The 19378-nt window shown below is 37.2% G+C and overlaps 1 protein-coding gene across 1 annotated transcript in view; it reads left to right on the top strand.

Annotated features, from left to right (window-relative positions):
• Positions 1-18263, top strand: part of LOC117523860 (ankyrin repeat domain-containing protein 1-like) — a 47098-nt gene extending 28835 nt beyond the window's left edge. Inside the window, exons 6-9 of the mRNA XM_034185473.1 lie at positions 7811-7909; positions 8181-8279; positions 8376-8474; positions 16798-18263. Coding sequence (XP_034041364.1) covers positions 7811-7909; positions 8181-8279; positions 8376-8474; positions 16798-16896 — 396 coding nt within the window. The 3' untranslated portion in view covers positions 16897-18263. The remainder of the gene's footprint in view (positions 1-7810; positions 7910-8180; positions 8280-8375; positions 8475-16797) is intronic.
• The last annotated feature ends 1115 nt before the right edge of the window (positions 18264-19378 follow it).

The following is a 19378-nucleotide window of genomic DNA, read 5'->3' as shown; positions in this document are numbered from 1 at the left end:
TTGTACTGTTTGTTTTTGTATGTTGTATATGCGTTGTACTGTTTGTGTTTTTGTATGTTGTATATGCGTTGTACTGTTTGTGTTTTTGTATGTTGTATATGTGTTGTACTTGTACTGTTTGTGTTTTGTATGTTGTATATATGTTGTACTTGTACTGTTTGTTTTTGTATGTTGTATATGCGTTGTACTGTTTGTTTTGTATGTTGTATATGTGTTGTACTTGTACTGTTTGTTTTTGTATGTTGTATATGCGTTGTACTGGTAGTGTTTTTGTATGTTGTATATGTGTTGTACTTGTACTGTTTGTGTTTTTGTATGTTGTATATGTGTTGTACTTGTACTGTTTGTGTTTTTGTATGTTGTATATGTGTTGTACTGTTTGTGTTTTTGTATGTTGTATATGTGTTGTACTTGTACTGTTTGTGTTTTTGTATGTTGTATATGTGTTGTACTTGTACTGTTTGTTTTTGTATGTTGTATATGCGTAGTACTGTTTGTGTTTTTGTATGTTGTATATGCGTTGTACTGTTTGTGTTTTTGTATGTTGTATATGTGTTGTACTTGTACTGTTTGTGTTTTTGTATGTTGTATATATGTTGTACTTGTACTGTTTGTTTTTGTATGTTGTATATGCGTTGTACTGTTTGTTTTTGTATGTTGTATATGTGTTGTACTTGTACTGTTTGTTTTTGTATGTTGTATATGCGTTGTACTGGTAGTGTTTTTGTATGTTGTATATGTGTTGTACTTGTACTGTTTGTGTTTTTGTATGTTGTATATGTGTTGTACTTGTACTGTGTGTGTTTTTGTATGTTGTATATGTGTTGTACTTGTACTGTTTGTGTTTTTGTATGTTGTATATGTGTTCTACTTGTACTGTTTGTTTTTGTATGTTGTATATGCGTTGTACTGTTTGTGTTTTTGTATGTTGTATATGCGTTGTACTGCTTGTGTTTTTGTATGTTGTATATTCATTGTACTGCTTGTGTTTTTGTATGTTGTACAAGAGTCGTACTGTTTGTGTTTTTGTATGTTGTACAAGAGTCGTACTGTTTGTGTTTTTGTATGTTGTATATGCGTTGTACTGTTTGTGTTTTTGTATGTTGTACAAGAGTTGTACTGTTTGTGTTTTTGTATGTTGTACAAGAGTTGTACTGTTAGTGTTTTTGTATGTTGTATATGCGTTGTACTGTTTGTGGTTTTTGTATGTTGTATATGCAATGTACTGTTTGTGGTTTTTGTATGTTGTATATGCGTTGTACTGTTTGTGTTTTTGTATGTTGTATATGCGTTGTATGGTTTGTGGTTTTTTATGTTGTATATGCGTTATACTGTTTGTGTTTTTGTATGTTGTACAAGAGTTGTACTGTTTTTGTTTTTGTATGTTGTATATGTGTTGTACTTGTACTGTTTGTGTTTTTGTATGTTGTATATGGGTTGTACTTGTACTGTTTGTGTTTTTGTATGTTGTATATGTGTTGTACTGTTTGTGTTTTTGTATGTTGTATATGTGTTGTACTTGTACTGTTTGTGTTTTTGTATGTTGTATATGTGTTGTACTTGTACTGTTTGTTTTTGTATGTTGTATATGCGTTGTACTGTTTGTTTCTGTATGTTGTATATGTGTTGTACTTGTACTGTTTGTTTTTGTATGTTGTATATGCGTTGTACTGTTTGTGTTTTTGTATGTTGTATATGCGTTGTACTGTTTGTGTTTTTGTATGTTGTATATGTGTTGTACTGTTTGTGTTTTTGTATGTTGTATATGTGTTGTACTTGTACTGTTTGTTTTTGTATGTTGTATATGCGTTGTACTGTTTGTTTCTGTATGTTGTATATGTGTTGTACTTGTACTGTTTGTTTTTGTATGTTGTATATGCGTTGTACTGTTTGTGTTTTTGTATGTTGTATATGTGTTGTACTGTTTGTGTTTTTGTATGTTGTATATGTGTTGTACTTGTACTGTTTGTGTTTTTGTATGTTGTATATATGTTGTACTTGTACTGCTTGTTTTTGTATGTTGTACTGTTTGTTTTTGTATGTTGTATATGTGTTGTACTTGTACTGTTTGTTTTTGTATGTTGTATATGCGTTGTACTGGTAGTGTTTTTGTATGTTGTATATGTGTTGTACTTGTACTGTTTGTGTTTTTGTATGTTGTATATGTGTTGTACTTGTACTGTGTGTGTTTTTGTATGTTGTATATGCGTTGTACTGTTTGTTTTTGTATGTTGTATATGTGTTGTACTTGTACTGTTTGTGTTTTTGTATGTTGTATATGTGTTGTACTTGTACTGTTTGTGTTTTTGTATGTTGTATATGCGTTGTACTGTTTGTGTTTTTGTATGTTGTACAAGAGTTGTACTGTTTGTGTTTTTGTATGTTGTACAAGAGTTGTACTGTTAGTGTTTTTGTATGTTGTATATGCGTTGTACTGTTTGTGTTTTTGTATGTTGTATATGCGTTGTACTGCTTGTGTTTTTGTATGTTGTATATGCGTTGTACTGTTTGTGTTTTTGTATGTTGTACAAGAGTCGTACTGTTTTTGTATGTTGTACAAACATTGTACTGTTTGTGTTTTTGTATGTTGTATATGCGTTGTACTGTTTGTGTTTTTGTATGTTGTATATGCATTGTACTGTTTGTATTTTTGTATGTTATATATGTATTGTACTGTTTGTGTTTTTGTATGTTGTATATGCATTGTACTGTTTGTATTTTTGTATGTTTCATATGCATTGTACTGTTAGTGTTTTTGTATGTTGTATATGCGTTGTACTGTTTGTGTTTTTGTATATTGTATATGCGTTGTACTGTTTATGTTTTTGTATGTTGTACAAGAGTTGTACTGTTTGTGTTTTTGTATGTTGTATATGCGTTGTACTGTTTGTGTTTTTGTATGTTGTATATGCGTTGTACTGCTTGTGTTTTTGTATGTTGTATATTCATTGTACTGCTTGTGTTTTTGTATGTTGTATATTCATTGTACTGTTTGTGTTTTTGTATGTTGTACAAGAGTCGTACTGTTTGTGTTTTTGTATGTTGTATATTCATTGTACTGCTTGTGTTTTTGTATGTTGTATATTCATTGTACTGTTTGTGTTTTTGTATGTTGTACAAGAGTCGTACTGTTTGTGTTTTTGTATGTTGTACAAGAGTTGTACTGTTTGTGTTTTTGTATGTTGTATATGCGTTGTACTGTTTGTGTTTTTGTATGTTGTACAAGAGTTGTACTGTTTGTGTTTTTGTATGTTGTACAAGAGTTGTACTGTTAGTGTTTTTGTATGTTGTATATGCGTTGTACTGTTTGTGGTTTTTGTATGTTGTATATGCAATGTACTGTTTGTGGTTTTTGTATGTTGTATATGCGTTGTACTGTTTGTGTTTTTGTATGTTGTATATGCAATGTACTGTTTGTGGTTTTTGTATGTTGTATATGCGTTATACTGTTTGTGTTTTTGTATGTTGTATATGCGTTGTATGGTTTGTGGTTTTTTATGTTGTATATGCGTTATACTGTTTGTGTTTTTGTATGTTGTAAAAGAGTTGTACTGTTTGTGTTTTTGTATGTTGTATATGCAATGTACTGTTTGTGGTTTTTGTATGTTGTATATGCGTTATACTGTTTGTGTTTTTGTATGTTGTATATGCGTTGTATGGTTTGTGGTTTTTTATGTTGTATATGCGTTATACTGTTTGTGTTTTTGTATGTTGTAAAAGAGTTGTACTGTTTTTGTTTTTGTATGTTGTATATGTGTTGTACTTGTACTGTTTGTGTTTTTGTATGTTGTATATGTGTTGTATTTGTACTGTTTGTTTTTGTATGTTGTATATGCGTTGTACTGTTTGTTTTTGTATGTTGTATATGCGTTGTACTGTTTATGTTTTTGTATGTTGTACAAGAGTCGTACTGTTTTTGTATGTTGTACAAGAGTTGTACTGTTTGTGTTTTTGTATGTTGTATATGCGTTGTACTGTTTGTGTTTTTGTATGTTGTATATGCGTTGTACTGCTTGTGTTTTTGTATGTTGTATATTCTTTGTACTGTTTGTGTTTTTGTATGTTGTACAAGAGTTGTACTGTTTGTGTTTTTGTATGTTGTATATGCGTTGTACTGTTTGTGTTTTTGTATGTTGTATATGCGTTGTACTGCTTGTGTTTTTGTATGTTGTATATTCTTTGTACTGTTTGTGTTTTTGTATGTTGTACAAGAGTCGTACTGTTTGTGTTTTTGTATGTTGTACAAGAGTCGTACTGTTTGTGTTTTTGTATGTTGTATATGCGTTGTACTGTTTGTGTTTTTGTATGTTGTACAAGAGTTGTACTGTTTGTGTTTTTGTATGTTGTACAAGAGTTGTACTGTTAGTGTTTTTGTATGTTGTATATGCGTTGTACTGTTTGTGGTTTTTGTATGTTGTATATGCAATGTACTGTTTGTGGTTTTTGTATGTTGTATATGCGTTGTACTTGTACTGTTTGTGTTTTTGTATGTTGTATATGCAATGTACTGTTTGTGGTTTTTGTATGTTGTATATGCGTTATACTGTTTGTGTTTTTGTATGTTGTATATGCGTTGTATGGTTTGTGGTTTTTTATGTTGTATATGCGTTATACTGTTTGTGTTTTTGTATGTTGTAAAAGAGTTGTACTGTTTTTGTTTTTGTATGTTGTATATGTGTTGTACTTGTACTGTTTGTGTTTTTGTATGTTGTATATGCGTTGTACTGTTTGTGTTTTTGTATGTTGTACAAGAGTTGTACTGTTTGTGTTTTTGTATGTTGTACAAGAGTTGTACTGTTAGTGTTTTTGTATGTTGTATATGCGTTGTACTGTTTGTGGTTTTTGTATGTTGTATATGCAATGTACTGTTTGTGGTTTTTGTATGTTGTATATGTGTTGTACTTGTACTGTTTGTGTTTTTGTATGTTGTATATGCAATGTACTGTTTGTGGTTTTTGTATGTTGTATATGCGTTATACTGTTTGTGTTTTTGTATGTTGTATATGCGTTGTATGGTTTGTGGTTTTTTATGTTGTATATGCGTTATACTGTTTGTGTTTTTGTATGTTGTAAAAGAGTTGTACTGTTTTTGTTTTTGTATGTTGTATATGTGTTGTACTTGTACTGTTTGTGTTTTTGTATGTTGTATATGTGTTGTATTTGTACTGTTTGTTTTTGTATGTTGTATATGCGTTGTACTGTTTGTGTTTTTGTATGTTGTATATGTGTTGTACTTGTACTGTTTGTGTTTTTGTATGTTGTATATGTGTTGTACTTGTACTGTTTGTGTTTTTGTATGTTGTATATGTGTTGTACTTGTACTGTTTGTGTTTTTGTATGTTGTATATGTGTTGTACTGTTTGTGTTTTTGTATGTTGTATATGTGTTGTACTTGTACTGTTTGTGTTTTTGTATGTTGTATATGTGTTGTACTTGTACTGTTTGTTTTTGTATGTTGTATATGCGTAGTACTGTTTGTGTTTTTGTATGTTGTATATGCGTTGTACTGTTTGTGTTTTTGTATGTTGTATATGTGTTGTACTTGTACTGTTTGTGTTTTTGTATGTTGTATATATGTTGTACTTGTACTGTTTGTTTTTGTATGTTGTATATGCGTTGTACTGTTTGTTTTTGTATGTTGTATATGTGTTGTACTTGTACTGTTTGTTTTTGTATGTTGTATATGCGTTGTACTGGTAGTGTTTTTGTATGTTGTATATGTGTTGTACTTGTACTGTTTGTGTTTTTGTATGTTGTATATGTGTTGTACTTGTACTGTTTGTGTTTTTGTATGTTGTATATGTGTTGTACTGTTTGTGTTTTTGTATGTTGTATATGTGTTGTACTTGTACTGTTTGTGTTTTTGTATGTTGTATATGTGTTGTACTTGTACTGTTTGTTTTTGTATGTTGTATATGCGTAGTACTGTTTGTGTTTTTGTATGTTGTATATGTGTTGTACTTGTACTGTTTGTGTTTTTGTATGTTGTATATATGTTGTACTTGTACTGTTTGTTTTTGTATGTTGTATATGCGTTGTACTGTTTGTTTTTGTATGTTGTATATGTGTTGTACTTGTACTGTTTGTTTTTGTATGTTGTATATGCGTTGTACTGGTAGTGTTTTTGTATGTTGTATATGTGTTGTACTTGTACTGTTTGTGTTTTTGTATGTTGTATATGTGTTGTACTTGTACTGTGTGTGTTTTTGTATGTTGTATATGTGTTGTACTTGTACTGTTTGTGTTTTTGTATGTTGTATATGTGTTCTACTTGTACTGTTTGTTTTTGTATGTTGTATATGCGTTGTACTGTTTGTGTTTTTGTATGTTGTATATGCGTTGTACTGCTTGTGTTTTTGTATGTTGTATATTCATTGTACTGCTTGTGTTTTTGTATGTTGTACAAGAGTCGTACTGTTTGTGTTTTTGTATGTTGTACAAGAGTCGTACTGTTTGTGTTTTTGTATGTTGTATATGCGTTGTACTGTTTGTGTTTTTGTATGTTGTACAAGAGTTGTACTGTTTGTGTTTTTGTATGTTGTACAAGAGTTGTACTGTTAGTGTTTTTGTATGTTGTATATGCGTTGTACTGTTTGTGGTTTTTGTATGTTGTATATGCAATGTACTGTTTGTGGTTTTTGTATGTTGTATATGCGTTGTACTGTTTGTGTTTTTGTATGTTGTATATGCGTTGTATGGTTTGTGGTTTTTTATGTTGTATATGCGTTATACTGTTTGTGTTTTTGTATGTTGTACAAGAGTTGTACTGTTTTTGTTTTTGTATGTTGTATATGTGTTGTACTTGTACTGTTTGTGTTTTTGTATGTTGTATATGTGTTGTACTTGTACTGTTTGTGTTTTTGTATGTTGTATATGGGTTGTACTTGTACTGTTTGTGTTTTTGTATGTTGTATATGTGTTGTACTGTTTGTGTTTTTGTATGTTGTATATGTGTTGTACTTGTACTGTTTGTGTTTTTGTATGTTGTATATGTGTTGTACTTGTACTGTTTGTTTTTGTATGTTGTATATGCGTTGTACTGTTTGTTTCTGTATGTTGTATATGTGTTGTACTTGTACTGTTTGTTTTTGTATGTTGTATATGCGTTGTACTGTTTGTGTTTTTGTATGTTGTATATGCGTTGTACTGTTTGTGTTTTTGTATGTTGTATATGTGTTGTACTGTTTGTGTTTTTGTATGTTGTATATGTGTTGTACTTGTACTGTTTGTGTTTTTGTATGTTGTATATATGTTGTACTTGTACTGCTTGTTTTTGTATGTTGTACTGTTTGTTTTTGTATGTTGTATATGTGTTGTACTTGTACTGTTTGTTTTTGTATGTTGTATATGCGTTGTACTGGTAGTGTTTTTGTATGTTGTATATGTGTTGTACTTGTACTGTTTGTGTTTTTGTATGTTGTATATGTGTTGTACTTGTACTGTGTGTGTTTTTGTATGTTGTATATGCGTTGTACTGTTTGTTTTTGTATGTTGTATATGTGTTGTACTTGTACTGTTTGTGTTTTTGTATGTTGTATATGTGTTGTACTTGTACTGTTTGTGTTTTTGTATGTTGTATATGTGTTGTACTGTTTGTGTTATTTTTTGTATGTTGTACAAGAGTTGTATTGTTTGTGTTTTTCTATGTTGTGTATGTTGCACGGTGTGTGTATGATGTTTTTAATTTATTGCTGTGTTATATTATTTATGTTGTACAGTGTGTGCGTGTGTGTATATTTTTCTGTAGTATGTGTGTTGTATGATGCTTATATGTGTGTGTGTGTGTGTGTTTTGTGTGTGTGTCTTCCAGCTGGAGGCCACGGCCGTGCACTGGGCCTGCAGAGGAGGCAGCCTGCCCGCTCTGCAGCTCCTCATTAATAAAGGAGCTGACTTCACCTCCACAGACAAGGTTTGTCCTCATGTGGACGTCAGAGGACATCTTTACCACAGCTGTCCTGATCAGCTGACATACTGTCTTCAGTTATTGCAGTTAGCAAGAAAACCTAAAAAAGTCTCCTCGTTGTGTCTCCTCTGACCTTGTTTTTGTCCCTGTGAGCACTGTCATCTCTTCTCTCCTGGTTTCACATGTCCCTGCATCTCCTCCTTCCTCCTTGTCTTCTAGTGTTGCCAACTCTCTTGATTCCTGTCCCCTTTCTCCTTGTCTCTTGTCACTGTCTCAGTTGCACAGCACGCCTCTCCATGTTGCAGTGAGGACAGGACACTGTGAGTGTGCAGAACACCTTATTCATTGTGGAGCGGACATCAATGCCAAAGACAGAGTGAGACCTCACTCGTATACAAATGCAAAATCTGTGAAAAAGTGAACTTTCAGCCTGTGATGTTTACTGACTGGATTGCATCTTTTGTTATTGGAGGACGGAGACACACCGATGCATGATGCCGTGAGAATCAACAGATTTAAGATGATCAAACTGCTGATGATGTACGGTGCCAGTCTCAACACCAAGAACTGCGTAAGGAACCTAACCCAGACAACTTCCTAGTCACCCAACTTTTACCAGTAACCCTCTAGCGACAGTTTACTCAAACAATATCATCCTAAACCTAATGCCTAACTTCCTAGCTGTGAATCCCAGCCCAATAAACCTCACCCTTCCTAAAGCACCTGTAATCCAGCAAGCAAGTCCCTGTGTGTTGAAGACCTGAGGTGGAGACGGTCAAGGTGTCACCCATGTGTCACCTGGCAACCGCAGACAGATGGTTATTTTAGAGATGTGGGAATGGAACAGTTGTATGCCTGGATGGTTGCCATCCAGGACCCAATGTGGTTCTATGGATGAGGCAAAGCACAGCACCAGTGCATCCTCTCAGACTTGACCTGATTTCCTCAGTACAGTATAACCGCCAATCTCCTCCCCCTCAGTGGTCCAAATCTCTGAAACCTAATGCACAACCCCAAAACTCTAATGCTGAGCCACGTAAGTCTTAAAGATGCAACATCCTAAACCAGGGGTGCCCAACCTTCTTTTAACAAAGATTTACTGTTAAAGTTGACAGTGTATTGAGGTCTACCAACACACATTGAAAGCCACAGTGTGGCCACAATTTATTGTGCGCCAATATAATAACACAATTTTCTGGCACAAATATAAAGTTTTAACAATAGTAATACATTATTGAAGTAAATATGTCTGGTGTAAACAATAAGCACAAGTAGGCGCTTTTCTCTGGGCCCCTCCCCAATCGGACCGGGAGTGACATGTTTAGCCGCATGTTCTCCTTGAATTGCTGGCTGTCTGAGTGGTGTCCAAAAAATGAGGTGGGCTTCATAGATAATTGGCAAAGCTTCTGGGGAAAACCTGGTCTTGTTAGGAGAGATGGCATCCATCCCACTTTGGATGGAGCAGCTCTTATTTCTAGAAATCTGGCCAGTTTTCTTAAATCCTGCAAACCGTGACTATCCAGGGTTGGGACCAGGAAGCAGAGTTGTTCTCTCCCCCTGCCATCCCCTCATTACCCTATCCCCGTAGAGACGGTGTCTGCTCCCAGACCACCAATAACCAGCAAAAATCTATTTAAGCATAAAAATTCAAAAAGAAAAAATAATATAGCACCTTCAACTGCACCACAGACTAAAACAGTTAAATGTGGTCTATTAAACATTAGGTCTCTCTCTTCTAAGTCCCTGTTAGTAAATGATATACTAATTGATCAACATATTGATTTATTCTGCCTTACAGAAACCTGGTTACAGCAGGATGAATATGTTGTATGATCAACACCCCCGAGTCACACTAACTGCCAGAACGCTCATAGCACGGGCCGAGGCGGAGGATTAGCAGCAATCTTCCATTCCAGCTTATTAATTAATCAAAAACCCAGACAGAGCTTTAATTCATTTGAAAGCTTGACTCTTAGTCTTGTCCATCCAAATTGGAACTCCCAAAAACCAGTTTTATTTGTTATTATCTATTGTCCACCTGGTCGTTACTGTGAGTTTCTCTGTGAATTTTCAGACCTTTTGTCTGACTTAGTGCTTAGCTCAGATAAGATAATTATAGTGGGCGATTTTAACATCCACATAGATGCTGAGAATGACAGCCTCAACACTGCATTTAATCTATTATTAGACTCAATTGGCTTTGCTCAAAATGTAAATGAGTCCACCCACCACATTAATCATATCTTAGATCTTGTTCTGACTTATGGTATGGAAATTGAAGACTTAACAGTATTCCCTGAAAACTCCCTTCTGTCTGATCATTTCTTAATAACATTTACATTTACTCTGATGGACTACCCAGCAGTGGGGAATAAGTTTCATTACACTAGACGTCTTTCAGAAAGCGCTGTAACTAGGTTTAAGGATATGATTCCTTCTTTATGTTCTCTAATGCCATATACCAACACAGTGCAGAGTAGCTACCTAAACTCTGTAAGTGAGATAGAGTATCTCGTCAATAGTTTTACATCCTCATTGAAGACAACTTTGGATGCTGTAGCTCCTCTGAAAAAGAGAGCTTTAAATCAGAAGTGCCTGACTCCGTGGTATAACTCACAAACACGCAGCTAAAAGCAGATAACCCGTAAGTTGGAGAGGAAATGGCATCTCACTAATTTAGAAGATCTTCACTTAGCCTGGAAAAAGAGTCTGTTGCTCTATAAAAAAGCCCTCCGTAAAGTTAGGACATCTTAGTACTCATCACTAATTGAAGAAAATAAGAACAACCCCAGGTTTCTTTTCAGCACTGTAGCCAGGCTGACAAAGAGTCAGAGCTCTATTGAGCCGAGTATTCCTTTAACTTTAACTAGTAATGACTTCATGACTTTCTTTGCTAATAAAATTTTAACTATTAGAGAAAAAATTACTCATAACCATCCCAAAGACGTATCTGTTGGGAAAGTGTAGGCACACGGACCCACAACAGGGGGCGCAAATGAACGGACAATGGAGTAGGTTAAATAACAACACTTTACTGTTGTGAATGTGCACAACAAATACAACAGATTACAACAATAGACAAAAGTCAATTCACAAAGGTATCGTGTGGGCAGGCTCGAAGATAGGAGACGCCTGTCCAAAGCAGAACCGGAACCACACGATTTCCTCCGCCACCAGACCCCGGGAATACTGGAGCCGCCAAGTCCCGAACTCCCAGGTGGCCACTGCCTCCGCGTGCCGGACCTGGTACTGCTGGCGAGGAACAAAAAGCAATTAAATGAGGGCGCGTTTGCACCCAGGAATCCGTATGGCAGGAAAGCTACCTCCACCTCTCGTTGGAAAAGTAGTCCACAATACAACGCACAAAGTTACCAAAGAATACTGTCAAACAGTCAGCTGAGGTACGTTACCTTCCAGGTAAAACGATATCTCGGCAAAGAGGTGGAGATGACGTCTTGCTGATATACCGATGCTGATCAGATGAGTGGTGACAGCTGTCATAGGTGATGAGTGTCAGCTGTCACCCCGGCTACTCCTGTGAGGCGGCAGCGCCCTCTTGTGCCTGGAGCCCGCACTCCAGGCAGGGTGCCCTCTGGTGGTGGTGGGCCAGCAGTACCTCCTCTTCAGAACACCCTGACCCTGACCTATAGTAATACTGTGAGAAATCTTGGAGTCATTTTTGATCAGGATATGTCATTCAAAGCGCATATTAAACAAATATGTAGGACTGCTTTTTTGCATTTACGCAATATCTCTAAAATCAGAAAGGTCTTGTCTCAGAGTGATGCTGAAAAACTAATTCATGCATTTATTTCCTCTAGGCTGGACTATTGTAATTCATTATTATCAGGTTGTCCTAAAAGTTCCCTAAAAAGCCTTCAGTTAATTCAAAATGCTGCAGCTAGAGTACTGACGGGGACTAGAAGGAGAGAGCATATCTCACCCATATTGGCCTCTCTTCATTGGCTTCCTGTTAATTCTAGAATAGAATTTAAAATTCTTCTTCTTACTTATAAGGTTTTGAATAATCAGGTCCCATCTTATCTTAGGGACCTCGTAGTACCATATCACCCCAATAGAGCGCTTCGCTCTCAGACTGCAGGCTTACTTGTAGTTCCTAGGGTTTGTAAGAGTAGAATGGGAGGCAGAGCCTTCAGCTTTCAGGCTCCTCTCCTGTGGAACCAGCTCCCAATTCAGATCAGGGAGACAGACACCCTCTCTACTTTTAAGATTAGGCTTAAAACTTTCCTTTTTGCTAAAGCTTATAGTTAGGGCTGGATCAGGTGACCCTGAACCATCCCTTAGTTATGCTGCTATAGACGTAGACTGCTGGGGGGTTCCCATGATGCACTGTTTCTTTCTCTTTTTGCTCTGTATGCACCACTCTGCATTTAATCATTAGTGATCGATCTCTGCTCCCCTCCACAGCATGTCTTTTTCCTGGTTCTCTCCCTCAGCCCCAACCAGTCCCAGCAGAAGACTGCCCCTCCCTGAGCCTGGTTCTGCTGGAGGTTTCTTCCTGTTAAAAGGGAGTTTTTCCTTCCCACTGTAGCCAAGTGCTTGCTCACAGGGGGTCGTTTTGACCGTTGGGGTTTTACATAATTATTGTATGGCCTTGCCTTACAATATAAAGCGCCTTGGGGCAACTGTTTGTTGTGATTTGGCGCTATATAAAAAAAAAAATTGATTGATTGATCTTTGGCTGCTTTCAGTGATGCCGGTATTTGGTTAGACTCTTTCTCTCAGATTGTTCTGTCTGAGTTATTTTCATTAGTTACTTCATCCAAACCATCAACATGTTTATTAGACCCCATTCCTACCAGGCTGCTCAAGGAAGCCCTACCATTATTTAATGCTTCGATCTTAAATATGATCAATCTATCTTTATTAGTTGGCTATGTACCACAGGCTTTTAAGGTGGCAGTAATTAAACCATTACTTAAAAAGCCATCACTTGACCCAGCTATCTTAGCTAATTATAGGCCAATCTCCAACCTTCCTTTTCTCTCAAAAATTCTTGAAAGGGTAGTTGTAAAACAGCTAACTGATCATCTGCAGAGGAATGGTCTATTTGAGGAGTTTCAGTCAGGTTTTAGAATTCATCATAGTACAGAAACAGCATTAGTGAAGGTTACAAATGATCTTCTTATGGCCTCAGACAGTGGACTCATCTCTGTGCTTGTTCTGTTAGACCTCAGTGCAGCTTTTGAAACTGTTGACCATAAAATTTTATTATAGAGATTAGAGCATGCCATAGGTATTAAAGGCACTGCGCTGCGGTGGTTTGAATCATATTTATCTAATAGATTACAATTTGTTCATGTAAATGGGGAATCTTCTTCACAGACTAAGGTTAATTATGGAGTTCCACAAGGTTCTGTGCTAGGACCAATTTTATTCACTTTATACATGCTTCCCTTAGGCAGTATTATTAGATGGCATTGCTTAAATTTTCATTGTTACGCAGATGATACCCAGCTTTATCTATCCATGAAGCCAGAGGACACACACCAATTAGCTAAACTGCAGGATTGTCTTACAGACATAAAGACATGGATGACCTCTAATTTCCTGCTTTTAAACTCAGATAAAACTGAAGTTATTGTACTTGGCCCCACAAATCTTAGAAACATGGTGTCTAACCAGATCTTTACTCTGGATGGCGTAAACAAATATGTAGGACTGCTTTTTTGCATTTACGCAATATCTCTAAAATTAGAAAGGTCTTGTCTCAGAGTGATGCTGAAAAACTAATTCATGCATTTATTTCCTCTAGGCTGGACTATTGTAATTCATTATTATCAGGTTGTCCTAAAAGTTCCGTGAAAAGCCTTCAGTTAATTCAAAATGCTGCAGCTAGAGTACTAACGTGGACTAGAAGGAGAGAGCATATCTCACCGATATTGGCCTCTCTTCATTGGCTTCCTGTTAATTCTAGAATAGAATTTAAAATTCTTCTTCTTACTTATAAGGTTTTGAATAATCAGGTCCCATCTTAGGGACCTCATAGTACCATATCAGGTTGGCTCTCACTGCGGTATTGTATCACTTCCTGTTCCGGAGCACAGCGGTGTTTTGCTGTATCTGTTAGCTGTTTAATCTGCGCAGTTAGATTGATCTAGTTATCTAGATTACGATTTGTTTCCCAGTGTAATCTTCACGTGCCTTAACTAAAGCACTCCTTCTGCTGAATCACCTCTAAATTATTTACACATTATTCACTTTGCGTGTTTTTAGGAATCCGCTAGCTTAGCGCAGCTACTAGCTCTTAGCCGATTTAGCATGGCAGCTTCTCCTGTCTCTCCCGCACTTTTCTGCTCTGGGTGTGAAATGTTTAGTTATTCCTCGGCCTCCTTTAGCAGTAACGGTACTTGTAATAAGTGTAGCTTATTCGTAATAATCAGGTCCCATCTTATCTTAGGGACCTCATAGTACCATATCACCCCAATAGAGCGCTTCGCTCTCAGACTGCAGGCTTACTTGTAGTTCCTAGGGTTTGTAAGAGTAGAATGGGAGGCAGAGCCTTCAGCTTTCAGGCTCCTCTCCTGTGGAACCAGCTCCCAATTCAGATCAGGGAGACAGACACCCTCTCTACTTTTAAGATTAGGCTTAAAACTTTCCTTTTTGCTAAAGCTTATAGTTAGGGCTGGATCAGGTGACCCTGAACCATCCCTTAGTTATGCTGCTATAGACTTAGACTGCTGGGGGGTTCCCATGATGCACTGAGTGTTTCTTTCTCTTTTTGCTCTGTATGCACCACTCTGCATTTAATCATTAGTGATTGATCTCTGCTCCCCTCCACAGCATGAGGAGTCTGGTTCTGCTGGAGGTTTCTTCCTGTTAAAAGGGAGTTTTTCCTTCCCACTCGCCAAGTGCTTGCTCACAGGGGGTCGTTTTGACCGTTGGGGTTTTTACGTAATTGTTGTATGGCCTTGCCTTACAATGCGAAGTGCCTTGGGGCAACTGTTTGTTGTGATTTGGCGCTATATAAATAAAATTGACTGATTGATTGATTGATTGAGGCCTAGGACTGGCCCATAACAACACAACAACAAACAACCCAAATAATACAACGCCTAATACAAGTTGGAAAACTTTTTTTCTCTACCTTAGTGGGACTTCTGGCACTGAGACGAGGCAGCTGGTCTCTCATAGTCTGGACAGTAGGAGCTGAGTGCAGCTGTCATGTGTGAAAAGACAGACTCAGGCACAGCTATCCAGGTTGGAAAGTGATGCCACTTTGGACATTATACAGTCCACATCTAGATTTTCCCCAAATGCGTGCCAAGTCAGTAAAGCGCCTGTCAAATTCTGACAAGATGCTCTACACTTGATCATCATAATGTACACTCTGAAGCTCCACCCAGTCTTTGCCCCAATGCTTATGTTCTGTGTCCATATGTGGAAGGTTCTGCAGATCACACTGTTGCAACCTGCTTGATAGCAGGTGTAACATGCAGCCGTCATGTGTGGCTCTTGGATTTAGCCTTTCAGCTATGCGACTGTCTTCTAGCTGTCCATATTCAGCATGGTTTGAACATTTCAGAAATTCTTTTTAATTTTGGGCAAAAATTCAGCAAACCTCTGTATGCAGCAGCAGATCTATGTGTTCTGCACCTGTTTCATCCAGCTGCACACAGAATAATCACCTCTGCAGATTCCTCCTGGCCCAAACAGAACATGCAATTTTGTTAGCCACATCCATCACATCTTCCATATTTATGGACTGTTGTGCTGCTAGCTGAATTTTCAATTCCTGAACTTTTTTGGGCAGGCAGAGGGGATTTAGCCAGGAAGTTTGCATTGTAGGTCCTGAAATGTTGTCTTGAAATGTTGCTACAAAAACCCTTTTTTCGGTAAAGCCACGTTTGCATTGCAGAAAAGACATGGACTTGGCATTCAAATAAATGAAAAAATAATCGTCCTCCCACTCTGAATGAAAATGTCTCCGATTTTTTAGCTTCCGTCATTGTGCACTTGCTCAATTGTAGCTTCTCGCGCCTGTTCGACCCTGTGCATGCGCAGATAGAAAGAACTATGTGAGATTTTTTTTTTTCATGTGAATGACTGGAACTCAGCCTGTGATCAACTGGTCACCGCGATCCACTGGCTGGGTGCCCTGGCTCTACAAATTACCCCAACCCTCTTATGTTCAACTGTCCAAACCCCAACTCCCTACACTGGACCCTTCAATCTGCCTAAATGGACTGCATTATATAGTGCTTTCCTTATGAAGCAAATGCTCCAAGTGTTTTCCATTGATTCCTCACATTCGCACACTGATGTCAACATGTCATGCAAGGAGCAACGTGCAGAAAAAGGACCTTGCTCTTAGTGGTTTTCTGGTGTTGAACCAAGGATCCTCTGGTCTCAGAGCCACCAGTTTAGCCTCTGAAGCAGAGGTCTTCAACTCATTCCAGAAAGGGCTGAGAGGGTGCAGGTTTTCTTTCCCACCACCCATTGATTTCACCAGCTGATTTCACTGATTACCTGATTCCACCTGTTCAAAATGATGCTAATCAGTGAAACCACCTGGTGGAGTGGGTGGTTGGAAAGAAAACCTGCACCCTCTCAGCCCTTTCTGGAATGAGTTGAAGAGCCCTGCTCTAAAGCATTATCCTATCCATCTAATCCTCAGTCATCAAACATCCTCAAATCATCAAATCACTTCCAACCCTCCCGACCTCCTCTGACTCAACCTACCATATACCCAAACACTAATACCCAGTTTAAGCTCCACCCCCTTAAATGTGACCCTCTAACCCAAACACTCAACATCAAAACTCTCAACCCATCCTAACCCTGTTAAACATAACCTTGAACCAGTTTTATCAAATTTAACACAATGGTTTATGTGGAGGTAAGACATTTGTGTCTTTGACTCTGTCATGCAGGATGAGAAAACTCCAATGGAGGCACTGTATTCCTGGCAGAACGGCGCCAAGAGCATCCTCTGTAACTTCAGTGAGGAGAAGCCAGATCTCATCTTGTAAAAATTGGAGTCTGTCTTGAGATTGAAATGCAGGAGCTCTGAGTTTATTAGGAAAAAAAGGCAGATGGTACATCTAAATTTTAAATTCTGCCCAAATTTCCTCTCAGAAGTGTTTCCACACAGAGAATTGCACAAATCTTTCTTTAATTTAGTATGGTTTTTCTGTTCCAGAAATATGAATTTTCATAAAGTCTCATCATCACTTGATATTGATTGCATTGAGGAAATGCCACTCTTCAACCTTGGAGTACTTAAGGTAGATCCTCCAAGCTGGATCCAGGATTTGAACCAGCAACCTTTCTTCCAGACTGGTTCCTTCATCTCTGGATCGGTGGCATTCAGGGTTCAGTCCAGTGAAGTTTTTGTAAATTCAGAATTACATTCTGAATTTCCTGGTTCTGATACTTAAGCATAGAAAGATGTTTCGTCTTACATATTTTGTTAAATAACTTAATACGGGAAGCACATTCATGGTCTGGTGCGTAAGGTTTTCAGAAGGGCAGGTGGCGCGGCTGTTAACATGCTCAGAATTGAGTTGTGACACCAGTATTCTTGAAATTTCAGGAATGGGCTTCTACCTCGCTTCAGTGCTGATAAGCACATTTGTCAGGCCTTGACAGAGAGCGCTCAGGGTAATACGGATTATTTTATTTTATTTTTAAACTTCGAACAACTTTAAGTTTTTGGTAATTAAAACAAATTTAAACTTTTCTGAACATATTTGAGAATTTTGTTGAATCAGATGTAAAAAAAACATCTGCTGGTCCTGGTTCTTCTGTATTAGATGCTGTTTTTATTTCAATTTTTGCCCAAGTTTCCAGATTTAGTCAAATCTAAATATGGGTCCAAACTCTAATAACACAGTCTACTGGAGAATTATATCAATTTCTAATTCTAAACCAGTTCTACCATGAAGACTCAGGAGACGAGAAGCAGTTACAGATTTAACCCGTAATGACATTGAATGTCATGTTAGGACATCTGAATGTTAGGACGGTCTTTGGGGGAGGTCCAAAATATGATGGTAAAAGGATGTGTTGATCTCGAATCCTGCCATCAGAAGAAGGCAGGGTGGAGCGTACCCCAGGTGTCAGGTGGCAGTGGGTTGGATGGGGTAGCGTGTCAGGCAACGTCTGCAAGCAGTAGGGAGATGAGATTGAACCGACATTTTTAAATAAGGTGTATGCTTCCTATTGGTTGAAAGTTGATAAATGGAATTGGCCCAGTTGTTTCCTTTTGGATATACAGCTGTTACCAATTAGCTGACTCTGAACAAAACCTTTGAAATCTGAGTCTTTCTGGTTAGAACTTACAATACGCTACATTTCTTGATAATGGCACTGTGACTTAAAATGTTGATCAATGAAACACATGAAATATACAGTGCCATATGGACAGGGACATGGATAATAATTTGATCAGTAATGTGAATCTGATCAAGATATCTTTAATGATATGATCATTAACATTGATTAACAAATATTTCAGGACAATGTTTTGATTCAACTGTGACTTTTTTTAAAGCTGAGATGAAATCAGTAATATTGTAGTTGTATTTTTAGGCTTATTTATTGATTTTTCTGATGTATTGATGATTACAATAAGACACATTATCTGCAAAACAATGCTGTAGTTAAATTTTTGATGTTCAGATTAATTTATTGAGTACTAATGATGTACTGGAAACAGTTTGTTTCATTGGTTCAGTGTATTTGTGATAATAAAGAATTGTTGGAGATAAACATTCATCAAGGAGGAACTCACGCTGAAACCTTGTGCGAGCCACATTTAAAGATTGTCAATAAGAGATAGGAATAACTATGCTCATGGATCAATGAGAACTGTCCACTTGCACTCCTTTCTGCCAATCTTAACAAAATAAAAAAAATAAAAACTATAAAATACTATAAAATCATCTTCTCATTCTGCAACTTTTTTTGATCTGTGTAGTTGATAAAATATCAGAAAATACAGCAACACTTTGTATTAAGGCCCTTGTGATAAGTGTTAAATAATCAGTAACGGGGCCCTTAGAAATCAGGACAAGATGCTTATTAACATTATTATGTGTCAGCAAGAAGATACAATAACAGCATAATGTACATATTTCTTTGGACATTCATAACCACCAAAATGAAACCTTTTAAGAGTTTATAAATTGCTTAGGTCTGTTTATAAACATCCTTATCATCCTCGGGTGGCACGGTGGATTAGCGGTTAGCAGTGACGCCTCACAGTAAGAGGGTCGTGGGGTCACTTCCCGCCCTTTCTGTGTGGAGTTTGCATGTTCTCCCCATGTCTGTGTGGGTTTCCTCCCACAGTCAAAAACATGCTTATTTAGGGTCTGCTCCTTTCACTGCCCCTGAGCAAGGCAGCGTCTACACCTGGAGATGGTCCCCAGGCACCGGGCTGTGGCTGCCCACTGCCCCTAGTGGTTGGATTGTCTCTAACTGCAATTAGGATGGTTAAATGCAGAGGACAAA

Source organism: Thalassophryne amazonica, chromosome 13, assembly GCF_902500255.1.
Source record: "Thalassophryne amazonica chromosome 13, fThaAma1.1, whole genome shotgun sequence".
Lineage (NCBI taxonomy): Eukaryota > Metazoa > Chordata > Actinopteri > Batrachoidiformes > Batrachoididae > Thalassophryne > Thalassophryne amazonica.
The sequence above is the reverse complement of the archived record's forward strand: the minus strand, read 5'-3'. Positions and strand labels throughout refer to the sequence as shown.